This window comes from Neofelis nebulosa, chromosome 2 (genome assembly GCF_028018385.1).
Source record: "Neofelis nebulosa isolate mNeoNeb1 chromosome 2, mNeoNeb1.pri, whole genome shotgun sequence".
Lineage (NCBI taxonomy): Eukaryota > Metazoa > Chordata > Mammalia > Carnivora > Felidae > Neofelis > Neofelis nebulosa.
The window spans coordinates 32,970,513-32,983,341 of record NC_080783.1 but is presented as its reverse complement, the minus strand read 5'-3'; the positions used below and the strand labels follow the sequence as shown (position 1 = coordinate 32,983,341).

General features: G+C 39.8%; 2 protein-coding genes across 6 annotated transcripts in view; both read left to right on the top strand.

Annotated features, from left to right (window-relative positions):
* Nucleotides 1-12,023, top strand: part of CARF (calcium responsive transcription factor) — a 103,003-nt gene extending 90,980 nt beyond the window's left edge. For 2 of the 4 annotated variants that reach the window (XM_058708639.1, XM_058708621.1), the window contains exons 18-19: nucleotides 10,465-10,899; nucleotides 11,839-12,023. In XM_058708639.1, the coding sequence (XP_058564622.1) occupies nucleotides 10,465-10,751 (287 nt within the window). In that variant the 3' untranslated portion in view covers nucleotides 10,752-10,899; nucleotides 11,839-12,023. Of the gene's footprint in view, nucleotides 1-8,899; nucleotides 8,969-10,464; nucleotides 10,900-11,838 lie in introns of those variants that run through there. The other 2 variants (XM_058708683.1, XM_058708659.1) reach the window with 2 other exon arrangements.
* The window catches only part of NBEAL1 (neurobeachin like 1), a 187,267-nt gene continuing 186,458 nt past the window's right edge, over nucleotides 12,021-12,829 (top strand). For both annotated transcript variants that reach the window (XM_058708591.1, XM_058708582.1), the window contains exon 1: nucleotides 12,021-12,123. In XM_058708591.1, the coding sequence (XP_058564574.1) occupies nucleotides 12,073-12,123 (51 nt within the window). In that variant the 5' untranslated portion in view covers nucleotides 12,021-12,072. The remainder of the gene's footprint in view (nucleotides 12,124-12,829) is intronic.

The window sequence follows — 12,829 nt, the reverse complement described above, 5'->3', positions numbered from 1 at the left end:
TCTATAGTGAACAGGACAAAAAATCCAGTCCAAAATGTCAATAGTACTGAGGTTGAGAAACCCTGCTTTAAATTCATTGTCTTTTGGACTCCGAAAAGACAGCACAGTCAAAAGTCTAGGATTAAGGAGTTCTGGGTTCTAGTTTCAGTTCTGTTGACTACAAGTGGTGCACTGCAGGACAAGTCACTTAACCTACTTCTCTATCCTCTGTGCTTCCTACAATGTAAATTAGCTATGGATCTGTCCAGTACAGTAGTCATTAGCCACATGTGTCTTTTAAGTTTAAATTAAATAAAACTAAAAATTAATTTCCCTGTTGCACAAGTCCGATTGCAATTGTTTAATAGAAATATATGGCTAATGGCTACTACACTGAACAACACAGATGTGGAACGTCTCCATCGTTGCAGAAATTTCTTTTAAAAATGTTTTAACCTTTATTTATTTTTGAAAGAGAGAGCATGAGCAGGGGAGGGACAGAGAGATGGAGACACAATCTGAAGCAGTCTCCAGGCTCTGAGCTGTCAATAGAGCCTGATGCAGGGCTCGAACTCATGGACCCCAAAATCATGACCTGACCTGAAGTCAGACAGTTAACCAACCGAGCCACCCAGGATCCCCCCCATCATTGCAGAAATTTCTGTTGAACAGTGCTTGTCAAGAATTTTGGTTACATTCAAATTCAGGCCTTGATTTTTCAATATTTAAAACGGACATATTGAATTACATGATCTCTAATGTAACTTCCAGCTTTCCAGTTTTGTGATCCCAATTTTTTTAAGTAAACTCTTTGTCACATGTGGGGCTTAAACTCACGACCCTGAGATCAAAAGTCACATGCTCTGCTGACTGAACCAGCCAGACACTTCTAGTTTTGTGATTCTAAATGAGAATACATAAGTAATGTACCTTAATAAAATAATTATAAATGGGTGGCTAAGGAATTTTGGAAACACCCACGTTCTAATCAGTGTAATCATAGAGTGTTTGTATTAGCATGTCTGACACTGAAGCTTAGACAATTTTATGGTACCTACCGAAAGGGTATGGACAGGACTTCCAGTTTCTGGATCAGCATGTAAAGATCTTGAAAGTCATCACTCCATCCTAATACCAACTGAAAAGCTGAACAAACAAAACAGCTTAGCTCCATCAGAGATGTGAGGTTACAGGATAAAAAACTACCCCCAAAATTGGAGCGACAGGCAAATACTGAGAATTACAACTTACCAGAGCAGAAATCCTGAGCAGAACCCTCAACTGGAACCCATACTGTGATAGGAAAATCTAAACTATAATTGATGAATTGCTGGGGGCTCAAAGCGGGTAAGTCTGAGAGTTAAAAACTCTAGGGGAGTGCAGTCATGGTGGGGGGCATAATTTTGTGAGTTTTATTTCTAGGAGCTCAACCAACTTCTCAAAGTAAATATTGGAGAAAAATCCCCTCATGGCTCTGGCAGGGGAAGGGGGAAAGGAACCCTTTTCAAATAACCAGAGCATTCTTTCTTTTTTTTTTTTTTTTAATTTTTTTTTCAATGTTTTTTATTTATTTTTGGGACAGAGAGAGACAGAGCATGAACAGGGGAGGGGCAGAGAGAGAGGGAGACACAGAATCGGAAACAGGCTCCAGGCTCCGAGCCATCAGCCCAGAGCCTGACGCGGGGCTCGAACTCACGGACCGCGAGATCGTGACCTGGCTGAAGTCGGACGCTTAACCGACTGCGCCACCCAGGCGCCCCTCTTTTCTTTTTAACAAGGCCCACCATCAAGAGAAATTATTTTACCAGAGCCTAACTGATCTGGGGGTTAGGGAAATACCCAACTCCAGCCCACTCTAGCCATCCTTTCCCACTTAAGTGGGGGAAAAACTTAGAAACACTTATGAAGTTCACAGTTCAAAGGCACAAGCTCACTAAAGACTGAGACCTAATGATAGGACTATAGAAAGCTTCCCTTACCCTGACATCTTACCACCTCACTAAAGAAAAGTCCTATTTATTGCAGTTCCTTTTACCCAGCACATCACGTCTGGATATTAAAAATTTACAAGGCATACTAAAAGGCAAAAAACAATTTGAAGAGACAGACTAAGCATCATAACCAGACTCATAATATGGCAGGGATGTTGAGAATTATCAGAAAGGGAATTTAAAAAATTGTGATTAATATGCTAATAGGTACAAAAAAGAGATATACAGCATAAACAGAAAGATGGAAATTCTAAGATTCAAAAAGAGATGCTACTGATCAAAAGCACCATAACAGCAATGAAACATGCCTTTTATCAGTAGACGACATGGCTAAGACCCTTTGAGCTTGAGGATATGTTAATAGAAACTTCCAAAATGGGAAGCAAACAGAAAAAAGACTGAACAAATCAGAACAGAATATCCAAGAACTGTGGGACAACAAAAAGTGTAATGTATGGAATGAGAATACAAGAGGAGGAAGAAAGGAACAGAAGAAATATTTGAAGCAATGAAGACTGAGAATTTCCCCAAAGTAAGGACAGACACCATATCACAGATCCAGAAATCTCAGAGAACACCAAGCAGGATAAATGCCCTCCCAAAAAAGCTACACCTAGGCATATCACATTCAAACATTAGAAAACCAATGATAAAGAAAAATCTTGAAAGAAGCCAGAGGGGAAAATATACCTATCTATAGAGGAGCAAAGATAAAAATTGCATCTGACTTCATTTCAGAAACCATGCAAGCAAGTAGAGAGTGGAGTGAAATATTTAAAGTACTGAGAGAGGGGCGCCTGGGGGGCTCAGTCGGTTAAGTGTCTGACTCTTGATTTCAGCTCAGGTCATCATAGTTCAAGCCCACATTGGGCTCTGCACTGACAGCATGGAACCTGTTTGGGATTCTGTCTCCCTCTCTCTGTCTCTGTCCCTACCCCTCTTGCTCTCTATCTCTCTCAAAATGAAGTTCAAATGGATAAACATTAAAAAAAAAAAAAAGAAAAAAGAAAAAGAAAAAAAATAAAGCACTGAAAGAAAAAAACACCAACCTAGAATTCTGTACCTGTGAAATTATCCTTCAAAAGTAAAAGGGAAATAAAGACTTTCTTAGACAAAATAAATACATAAATAAATAATAGAAAAGGGAAATTCTTCCCTTGCAAGAAATGTTAAAAGAAGTTCTTCAGAGAGAAGAAAAATGATAGAGGCCAGATACTCTGGTCTACATAAAGAAAAGAAAAGCATCAGAGAAAGAATAAGTGAAGGTAAAATAAAACTTTGTTTTTCTTATTTTTAATTGATCTAACAATTGTTTAAAATAATAGCTACAATATGTTCAGTTATGTGTGTTTATGTATATATGCATATGCATGCTTATGTATAAGTGAAATGAATAATGCAAGGGATGGAGAGAGGAATTGGGAAATATTTTGTTATTATAAGGCTCTTGCAATGCCTGTGAAAAAGTATAGGGTTATTTAAATCTGGATTTGGATTAGTTGTAAATGTATATTGCAAACTCTAGGCAACCACTAAAGAAAAAAATAGAGGAGAGGAATAAAATATTCAGTTAGGGGCACCTGGGTGGCTCAGTTGGTTAAGTGTCTGACATTAGCTCAGGTCATGATCTCACGGTTTGTGGGTTCAAGCCCCGCGTCGGGCTCTGTGCTGACACCTAGAGCCTGGAGCCTGCTTTGGATATTCTCTCTCTCTCTCTCTCTCTCTCTCTCTCTCTCTGTTCCTGTCTTGTTCCTGCTCTCTCTCTCAAAAGTAAACGTTAAAAAATTTAAAAAAAAATAAAAGAAAATATTCAGTTAAAACCATAAAAGGAGGAAAAAGTGGAAGGAAAAATAGGAACAAAGAATAAGGGCAACAAATAAAATCCAGTAACAAAGATGGTACATATTAGTACACAATATCAATAATCACTTTAAATACCAATTGGCTAAATACACTATTTAAAAGACAAAGATTGTTGGGGCACCTGGGTGACTCAGTTGGTTACGAGTCTGACTTTTGGTTTCAGCTCAAGTCATGATCTCACAGTTTGTGGGTTTGAGCCCCACATTGGGCTCCGCACTGACAGTACTCGGAGGCTGCTTGGGATATTCTCTCTCTCTTGCTCTCTCTCTACCTCTCTCTGCCTCTCCCCCCTGCTCATGCATGCACTTTCAGTCTCTCTCTCTCAAAATAAATAAACTTAAAAAAAATTTTTTTTAATTGCCAAAGTGGATCAAAAAATAAGACTCAACTATATGTCATCAAAAAGCAACCCATTTTAAATACAAAAAGACCCATATAGATGAAAAATAAATGTATGGAGAAAGATAAACCATCCTAACACTAAATAAAAGAAAGCAGGAATAGCTATATTAATTTCAGATAGAACAGACTTCAGAGCAAGGAAATTTATCAGGGATAAAGAGGGGCATTACATAATGATAAAGGGGCCAATTATCCATGATATAATAATTCATAATTTGTACTTTAAAAAAATTTTTTTACTAATGTTTATTAACTTTTGAGAGAGAGAAACAGAGTGTGAGTAGGGGAGGGAGAGAAAGAAGGGAGTCACAGAAACTGAAGCAGGCTTCAGGCTCTGAGCTGTCAGCACCGAACCCATCAACACAACATAGGGCTCAAACTCACAAACTGTGAAATCATGACCTGAGCCGAAGTCACACGCTTAACCGACTGAGCCACCCAGGCGCCCCCATAATGTGTATGTTCTTTTTTTTTTTTTAATAAAAAAAAATTTTTTTTTTAATGTTTAGTTATTTTTGAGACAGAGAGAGACAGAGCATGAACGGGGGAGGGTCAGAGAGAGAGGGAGACACAGAATCTGAAACAGCCTCCAGGCTCTGAGCTGTCATCACAGAGCCTGATGTGGGGCTTGAACTCATGGACCACCAGATCATGACCTGAGCCGAAGTTGGACACCTAACCAGCTGAGCTACCCAGGTGCCCCCATAATGTGTATGTTCTTAACAAGAAAACATTAAGGGGCATCTGGGTGGCTCAGTTGGTTGTTTCCAACTTTGGGTTAGGTCATGATCTCACATTATGGGTTTGAGCCCCAAGTCGGGCTTTGTGCTGACAATGAAGAGCCTGCTTCAGATTCTCTGTCTCCCTCTCTCTCTGTTCCTTCCTGACACACTCTCTCTCTCAAAAATAAATAAATATAGGGGCGCCTGGGTGGCGCAGTCGGTTAAGCGTCCGACTTCAGCCAGGTCACGATCTCGCGGTCTGTGAGTTCGAGCCCCGTGTCAGGCTCTGGGCTGATGGCTCGGAGCCTGGAACCTGTTTCCGATTCTGTGCCTCCCTCTCTCTCTGCCCCTCCCCCGTTCATGCTCTGTCTCTCTCTGTCCCAAAAAATAAATAAAAAACGTTGAAAAAAAAATTAAAAAAAAAAAAATATATATATATTTTTTTAAAGGGCGGGGGAGGGGGTGCCTGGGTGTTTCAGTCCAGTTGGTTAAGCATCTGACTTCAGCTCAGGTCATGATCTCATGGGGCTCTCTGCATCGGGCTGTCTGCTGTCAGCCCAGAGCCCACTTCAGATCCTCTGCCTCCCTCTCTCTCTGCCCCTCTCCTACTCCCTCTCTCTCAAAAATAAATAAACATAAATAAATAAATAAATAAATAAATAAATAAATAAATAAATAGAAAACATCAAAATATGTGAAGAAAAACTAATAGAACTGGAAGGAGAAATAGATAAATCTCCTCCAAGTATATAAAAAATGGACAAATCCATCAGGCTGACCTAAGGACATAGTTGAACTCAATATCACCATGTTGATCATATTGGATATAGTTGACATCCATCAACTGCTTCACAAAGCAACAGCAGAATACATATTCTTCTCAAGTTTACATGGAAAATTCACCAAGATAGGCCTCATTCTGGGCCATAAAACACACCTTAACAAATTTAAAAGAATAGAAATTCGTGGAAAAGCTTTCTCCCTAAAGTCAGGAACAAGACAAAGATGTCCACTCTAACCACTTTTCTTCAAATCGTACTGGAAGTCCTCACCATAGTCATCAGAAAACAGAAAGAAAAGCCATCCAAATGGGTAAGGAAGAAGTAAAACTTTCACTATTTGCAGATGACATTATACTATATTAGAAAACCCAAAAGTCTTGACAAAGAACTACTAGAACTGATAAATGAATTCAATAAAGCCACAGGATACAAAATCAATGTACATAAATCTGTTGCATTTCTATACACCAATAATGAAGCAGCAGAAAGAGAAATTAAGAAAATAATCCCATTAAAGTGCACCAAAACCAACAGAATACCTACGAATAAACTTAACCAAAGAGATGAAATGTCTCCAACTCTGTCCAAGGGAAACTGTATTCTATCTACTACAGTTGAGTATCTGCTTCAGTTGGTAGGTTGTCCATAATGGGAATGGTTGCATGTAGGTTATTATATAAGATATCACTACTTATCAAGTTAATCTAATTAATTTACTTGCTCTGAACCATGATGAAAAAGTAACTCAAAGATTATAATTTACCTATGTTAGTCTTTATTTTTTTTTTAAGTTTATTTATTTATTTTAGAGAAAGACAGGGAGAGAGAATCCCAAGCAGACTCCACACTGTCAGTGTAGAGCTAATGTGGGGCTCGAACTCATGAACTGTGAGATCATGACCTGAGCCAAAATCAAGAGTTGGATGCTCAACTGACTGAGCCATCCGGATGCCCTGATCTATGTCATTATTTCTTTGAGGTGATAATCCTCTGACTGATTTACATAAGTAGTCCAATTGTCTTGGCAGATGTAATTTTCATTGTTAATTAATTTAGTAACATTCTAAGGTTATATAGGTGAAGTGAACTGAGACTCTTAACCCTGTTATCAGAAGAGAAACTATTTGAGTACAGGACCACCTGGTAGATTAGAGAGGGCCATTTCAGTTCATGAGTATGCCCTGGTGAAAATAAAGTGAAACTTCACTAAAGTAGAATAGGAAGGATAGAAAGGGAGGTTAGAAATGAGAGCCATACCACTCAACATCAAATTACAGGAAGAACTGTCAATTATGGACCCCAACAGAAAAATCTTAAATTGGAAAGAATCACCAATTACAGTCCCCAATGGGGAAAGAGGTACATTGCATCTTCTACAAGAAATCAACTACCCCTGCAACTCAGCCAATGAGAAATTGTCATCATGAAGACCCCGTGCTTTTGTCCAATCAACTTGCATTCAGAACATTCCTTCCCAACTTCTTCCTGCTTCTCCATAAAATAATATTCCTCTCCTTTGTTTGTTGAACTTACCTATGGTTTTGCCATATTTTGCATGTTCTGAATTGCAATTCTCTATTATTCCTGGATAAAGACATTTTTACTGGATTTGCTTTTAAGGTTAACACATTTTGTCATGAAAATTAGGCCAGAAATATGATTTTAGTATAGCAAGGCCATGTTGTTTCAGAAGGTGACTAAGTAACAATTTTACTAAGGAAATATGTTCTTCAGGTGACAAATGTGTTGGCCTTGAGGTCTGCCTGAAGAAGAAGTGGCTATAGCTTCACTGGTGGAGACACCTAAGTGTTGATAAAAGACTCACTCATAAAACCAAAGCTTATCCCCACTCCAGGGAGCTACCAGAAGTCTCAGCACAGGAAGACTTTTGGGATCTAGCTGACACTAGATGCCATCTAAATGCAGAATTTGGGGGGCACCTGGGTGGCTCAGTCGGTTGAGTGTCGGACTTTGGCTCAGGTCATGTGATCTCATGGTTTCGGGTTCAAGCCCCGTGTCAGGCTCGGTGCTGACAGCTCAGAGCCTTGAGCCTGCTTTGGATTCTGTGTTTCCCTCTCTCTCTGTCCTTCCCCTGCTCATGCTCTGTTTCTCTCTGTCTCTCAAAAATAAATAAAAAAAAATTTTGAAAAAATTAAAAAAAAAATAAATGCAGAATTTGGCAGACTCAAGAAGGGACATAGAATAATGACATGGAATAATAGACATATAGTGAAATAGATAATTTATTCCTTTTATTTTATAGTCTGCAAATATTTATTGGGTGTCTCTTGTGTATAAGACACTATTCAAGGGCCTGAAAGTATATAGCAGTGAATAAACTCCCCGTGTTCATAGTGCTCCCATTTTACTAGGGGGAACTTACAATAGACAAATTATATGTCAGCTGTTAAGTGCTACAGTGAAAAATAGAGAAAGGAAGGGAAAAAAGGACGCTATTCTCTAAAAGAAGGTGAGGGGATGCTTTACTGATGTCCTAGTATGTTTGGGCTGCTATAACAAAATACCACAGACAGTAGATTACAATTTCTTTCTTCCTTTTCATCTTTTCTTTTTCTTTCTTTCTTCCTCTTTTTCTTTCTTTTCTTTCTTTCTTTCTTTCTTTCTTTCTTTCTTTCTTTCTTTCTTTCTTTCTTTCTCTTTCTCTTTCCTTCATTTCCTCCCTTCCTTCCTTCTTCTTTCCTTCTTTCCTTCCTTCCTCCTTTCCTCCATTCCTTCTTTCTTTCTTTGTTTCTTTCTTTCCTTCCTTCCTTCATTCCTGCTTTCTTTGTCTATAGGCTGGAAGTCCAAAATAGGGTGATTGTGTGAATGCCATCTTCCAGACTGGTTGTATTCTCACATAGTTGAAAGCTCACATAGGGAGCTCTGTGAGATCTATTTTATAAGAGTACTAATCCCATTCACTAATGCTCCTCCCTCATGATCTAAGTACTTTCAAAGGCACTGCTTCCTAATACCATCACCTTGGGGGGTAGGATATAAATTTTGAGAGGACCCAAACATTCAGACTATAGCAACAGATAAAGTGATTCTTCAGCAGAGGTTTGAAGATTGTGTGTGGACATTTGGGGAAGGAGAATTCCAGGTAGAGGGACAGCTTATGTAAAATCCCTGAGAATGGAATATGCTTTGTGAATTTTAGAAGCAGCAAGGAAGCCATTTGTCTGGACTGAAATAAGGGAAGGCCAGAATAGTTGGAGAAGGTAAAGAGGTAAGTGTGGGAGGAAAACACAGGTACTTTCTTGTTGTTTCAAGTGGAATGGGAAACCACTAGAGAGTTTTTAGCAGAGGAGTAACATCTTATTTCTATGTTAAAAGACCACTTTGCTTACTGTGTTGAGAATAATGCATGGGTAGGGAGAGTGCATAGGCAGAGGCAGGATGACAAACTGGTATGAGATTATAATAACCTACAAAAGATTTAGTGGTAACTCACATCAGGGTGGTAGTGGTGGTGGTGTAGAAAAATGGTTAGACTCTGGATATATTTTGAAGCTATAACTGAAAAAATTAGATTGAATGTGAAGTATACAGGAAAGATGGCAAAGATACTTCTTAGGTTCTTGGACAGCACACCTGGAAGAATGGAGTTGCTAATTACTAAAATGGCAGATCCCAGAGCAAGAATAATTCCTCTCCGTTTCCTTGAAGTTTTCATATATTTTCACATATGTTCTTCACAACCAGAGAGAGATGCTGAAAAGGCATAATTGGGAAATAACTACTGGAAATTACTTTCAACTTTGCCCTCTTGCAGTGAAAGCAGGTATTAGTAGTAAAGGGGGAGCACATAGCTGGCTAAGGCAGAAGAGAAAGTAACTTTTAATCTCAGGGTTGTGAGTTCAAGTCCCACATTGGGTCTAGACCTTATTAAAAAAAAAAAAAGGCTATTAACAAACAAACTGTAAAGGAATGGGCATGGCTGTGTTTCAACAAACTTTACAACACTAAAACTTGAATTTCATCTAATTTTCAAATATTACTAAATACTATTCTATTATTTAAATAAAAATTTAAGTTTATTTTGAGAGAGACAGAACGAGAGAGAGAAAGAGAGGGAGAGACAGAGAATCCCAAGCAGGCTCCACGCTTCCAGTGCAGAACTGATGGAGGGCTCCAACCCTCAAAACTGTGAGATCATGACCAGAGCCGAAACCAAGAATTGGAGGCTTAACCAACTGAGCCACCCAGGTGCCCCACTCTTATATTATTTTAAGAATACGTACCAAGCAAGACACTCTGCAAAACCTAAAATATTTACTGTTCACAGTTTGCCAAGTTTTGGTACAGGTGAAAAGATGGGACATTAATTAGTTGATAATCTTGGTATGTGGGGTTTCATTATGCTAGTTTACTTTTGTATAGAGTTGACATTTTCCTAATACAAAGTTTTTTAAATGTTTAGGTGTACCAAAGATGATTTATCTTGTATGTCTTCCTTCTCATCCCCTTCCGACAAAAATCTCCTGAAAGTTGTCTATATCTAGTAAACGCAGCCGTTTGTCTTGTTTTTCTGAAAAGCAAAAACTCTTCTGAAGCCTTCAGTAGTGTTAAAATAAGCACTTTGGATTGGACATTTCGTGAATGCGGAAGTAGAAAGCACAAGCGCGATTAAGGAAAAGACTTTGTTGTTCTTTTTCAGGGTGTGGGGATAGTTGTCTGTTTTCTTGTTATTATACACTACCAAGACCAATCCCCTTTTTACAGGAAATCAAAACAAAACCCCCTTTAGTGAGCACTCCAGGATTCTCCGCCCTCAAATGAGTCCCGGAAATGACGCCATCAGCCAAATGCTACCTCTGCCCGGCCCCAGGAGTGGCGGTGTATTAGCGTCAGCACGTCTGTCATCCTACTCGTCCAGCCTGGGAAGACTGACTGGAACGTCCCGGCTGGCGCCAGCCCCCGAATCTTCGGGAGCCCGGTCGACTGCGAATGCGCAGGAATGCTGGGGCGGGGCTTCAAGTCACTCTGCCCCCGGCCTGCGCGACCAATGAATAGCGACTGCCCCGGGGCCGGCTAAATCCTTAGTGGCCGGAGTTATTAGCCGAGAGGATAGCCCCGCCCTTGTTTCCTTCAGGCCCTCGCTCCCCGCCTCGCGCCGTCGTCGCCCCGCCTCCTCTCGCCCGCCTTCCCTGCTGCGAGGTGAGGTGACACGGCTGGGGAAGGGGGCGAGGGAAGTAAGTTAGACGTCGGCCTGGCGGCGTTGGCGTAGCCCCCAACGTGAGCGTGGTGACGGGGAGCGGGTCGTAGCGAAGAAGTGGCCGCGTGGCAGACGTGGGAGGGTCCCCGGTGCGTGGTGGGGAACGCGCTGTAGAGTCTGTGGCGGCTATGAGGGGGCGAGGTCGACCCGGGTGTGTCCCAGTGCGGTCTGCAGGGCGTGGATAGCGGGTCGGAGGATGCGGAGGAGCTCGCACTGCACCATTTCCAAAGCTTCTCTTGGCAGCTTGCACACCTTAGGTTTGCCTCTGTTTCCGTTGTCTGGGTTGTGAGGAGGAAATTTAAAGATCCCTAAAAACACTGGGAAGCTTTCCCGGGGTGTTTACCTTGCCAGTGCGTGCTCCTTTCTTCCAGAGGTAGAGGTAGAGAGGCCAGGTGGGCAGGTTGGCTTTCACCCTGCGAGAATTGTTAAAACAAACAAACCAAGAATTCCTCACCCTCCTCCCCACGCCCTGCCCTGCAACTCAACGACAAACATTCCCTACAAGTCTTAAGCAGACTAGAATATTCTAAGGGATTCTTTGTCTTTGAAATATAGCACTAGTAAGTGTGGCTTTCTTTTTGTTTCTAGAAAATATGAATGGCAACGGTGTTTTGCGGTTTATTACCACTGGACGCATTTTGGGTTATGAGTACTTGTCTCAGGGTCTGCGCTAGAGAATTCCAACTTTATATTGATGTGAAGTATTGTGTTAGCAGTGATGTTTTCCCGAAGCGCTACTTTCTGTAAAATCAATCAGTATAAAAGCTTAGCTGGTTGTTTGCAGGAAGTGAAGTAGATAAATCTATAGTTCTGATAAATCTCCAGTTTTTATTATGGCCCCTTTTTCTAGCAAACTTTTTGCGAATTTTTGTCTTTCACAGATTTATTTAATCGCCCAACTACCATGATGAAGATAAGTTGGAGTGACTGCTAGAACTGAATTTTATTGATCAGAAGACAGCGCATTTGACTTCACTTATTTTTGTTTTCCCTTCTGCTTTGAGCTTTACTGTAATGGCTGAAAAACTTGGAAAATAAAATGAACATGCTGTGGTCTTGAACATAATTTTTTTTTTTTTTGGAGGAAAAATTAAAGTGCCAGAGTGAAAGCCAGAATGGCATCTAGAGAGAGGCTCTTTGAACTTTGGATGCTTTATTGTACAAAGGTAACTGCTTTCCTTTTTATTTCTAAGTTTTAAAGTACTTTGTTGTAAAATTTTGTGACTGGCCTTATCACTTTAATGCATAGTATTATAGTAATGACCCAGAATTTAACAACATGGATTTTTCTATTTTCCACTTTTCCCAGGTTTGAACACATACACGATACTGACACCCTTTTTAAACCTCTAGGGTGTGGTTTTTATTTTTCTTCAGTGATTTTAAGTTATGTAAGTAATATGACCTTAGCAGAAAAATAAAATATTTTTATTTTTGTGTTTTTCTTTTTCTCCCACAAGTAGGGGTAGGATAGAGATATTTTTTTGAGAAGAACATTCAGCATTTTTTCCTATAATTAACCTTTTAAATGGTGTAAAAAATGTTATTCATTATATAAAAATGTTATTGATTTGAGGTGGTTACTACAAGCTTACTGATAGTACCTTATGAGTATTGTCTCATTTAATCCTCACAACAATCCTGGGAGGTGGCTATTGTACTTATCCCTTTTTACTGGTAAGAAAATTGATTAAAGGGGCTGTTGAGAAGCAGAACTGCCTGAGTCAAGTCCATGTTTTTATCCAGGATGATTCCTTAATATTTTTTATTTTCTCATTCAAAAATAATGTTTTCTGTCTTGGTCTTTATGTGATTTTTTACATGTTAACTTTGATATTAAGGAGAAGGGTACTGAAAAACATGTTTTTCAAG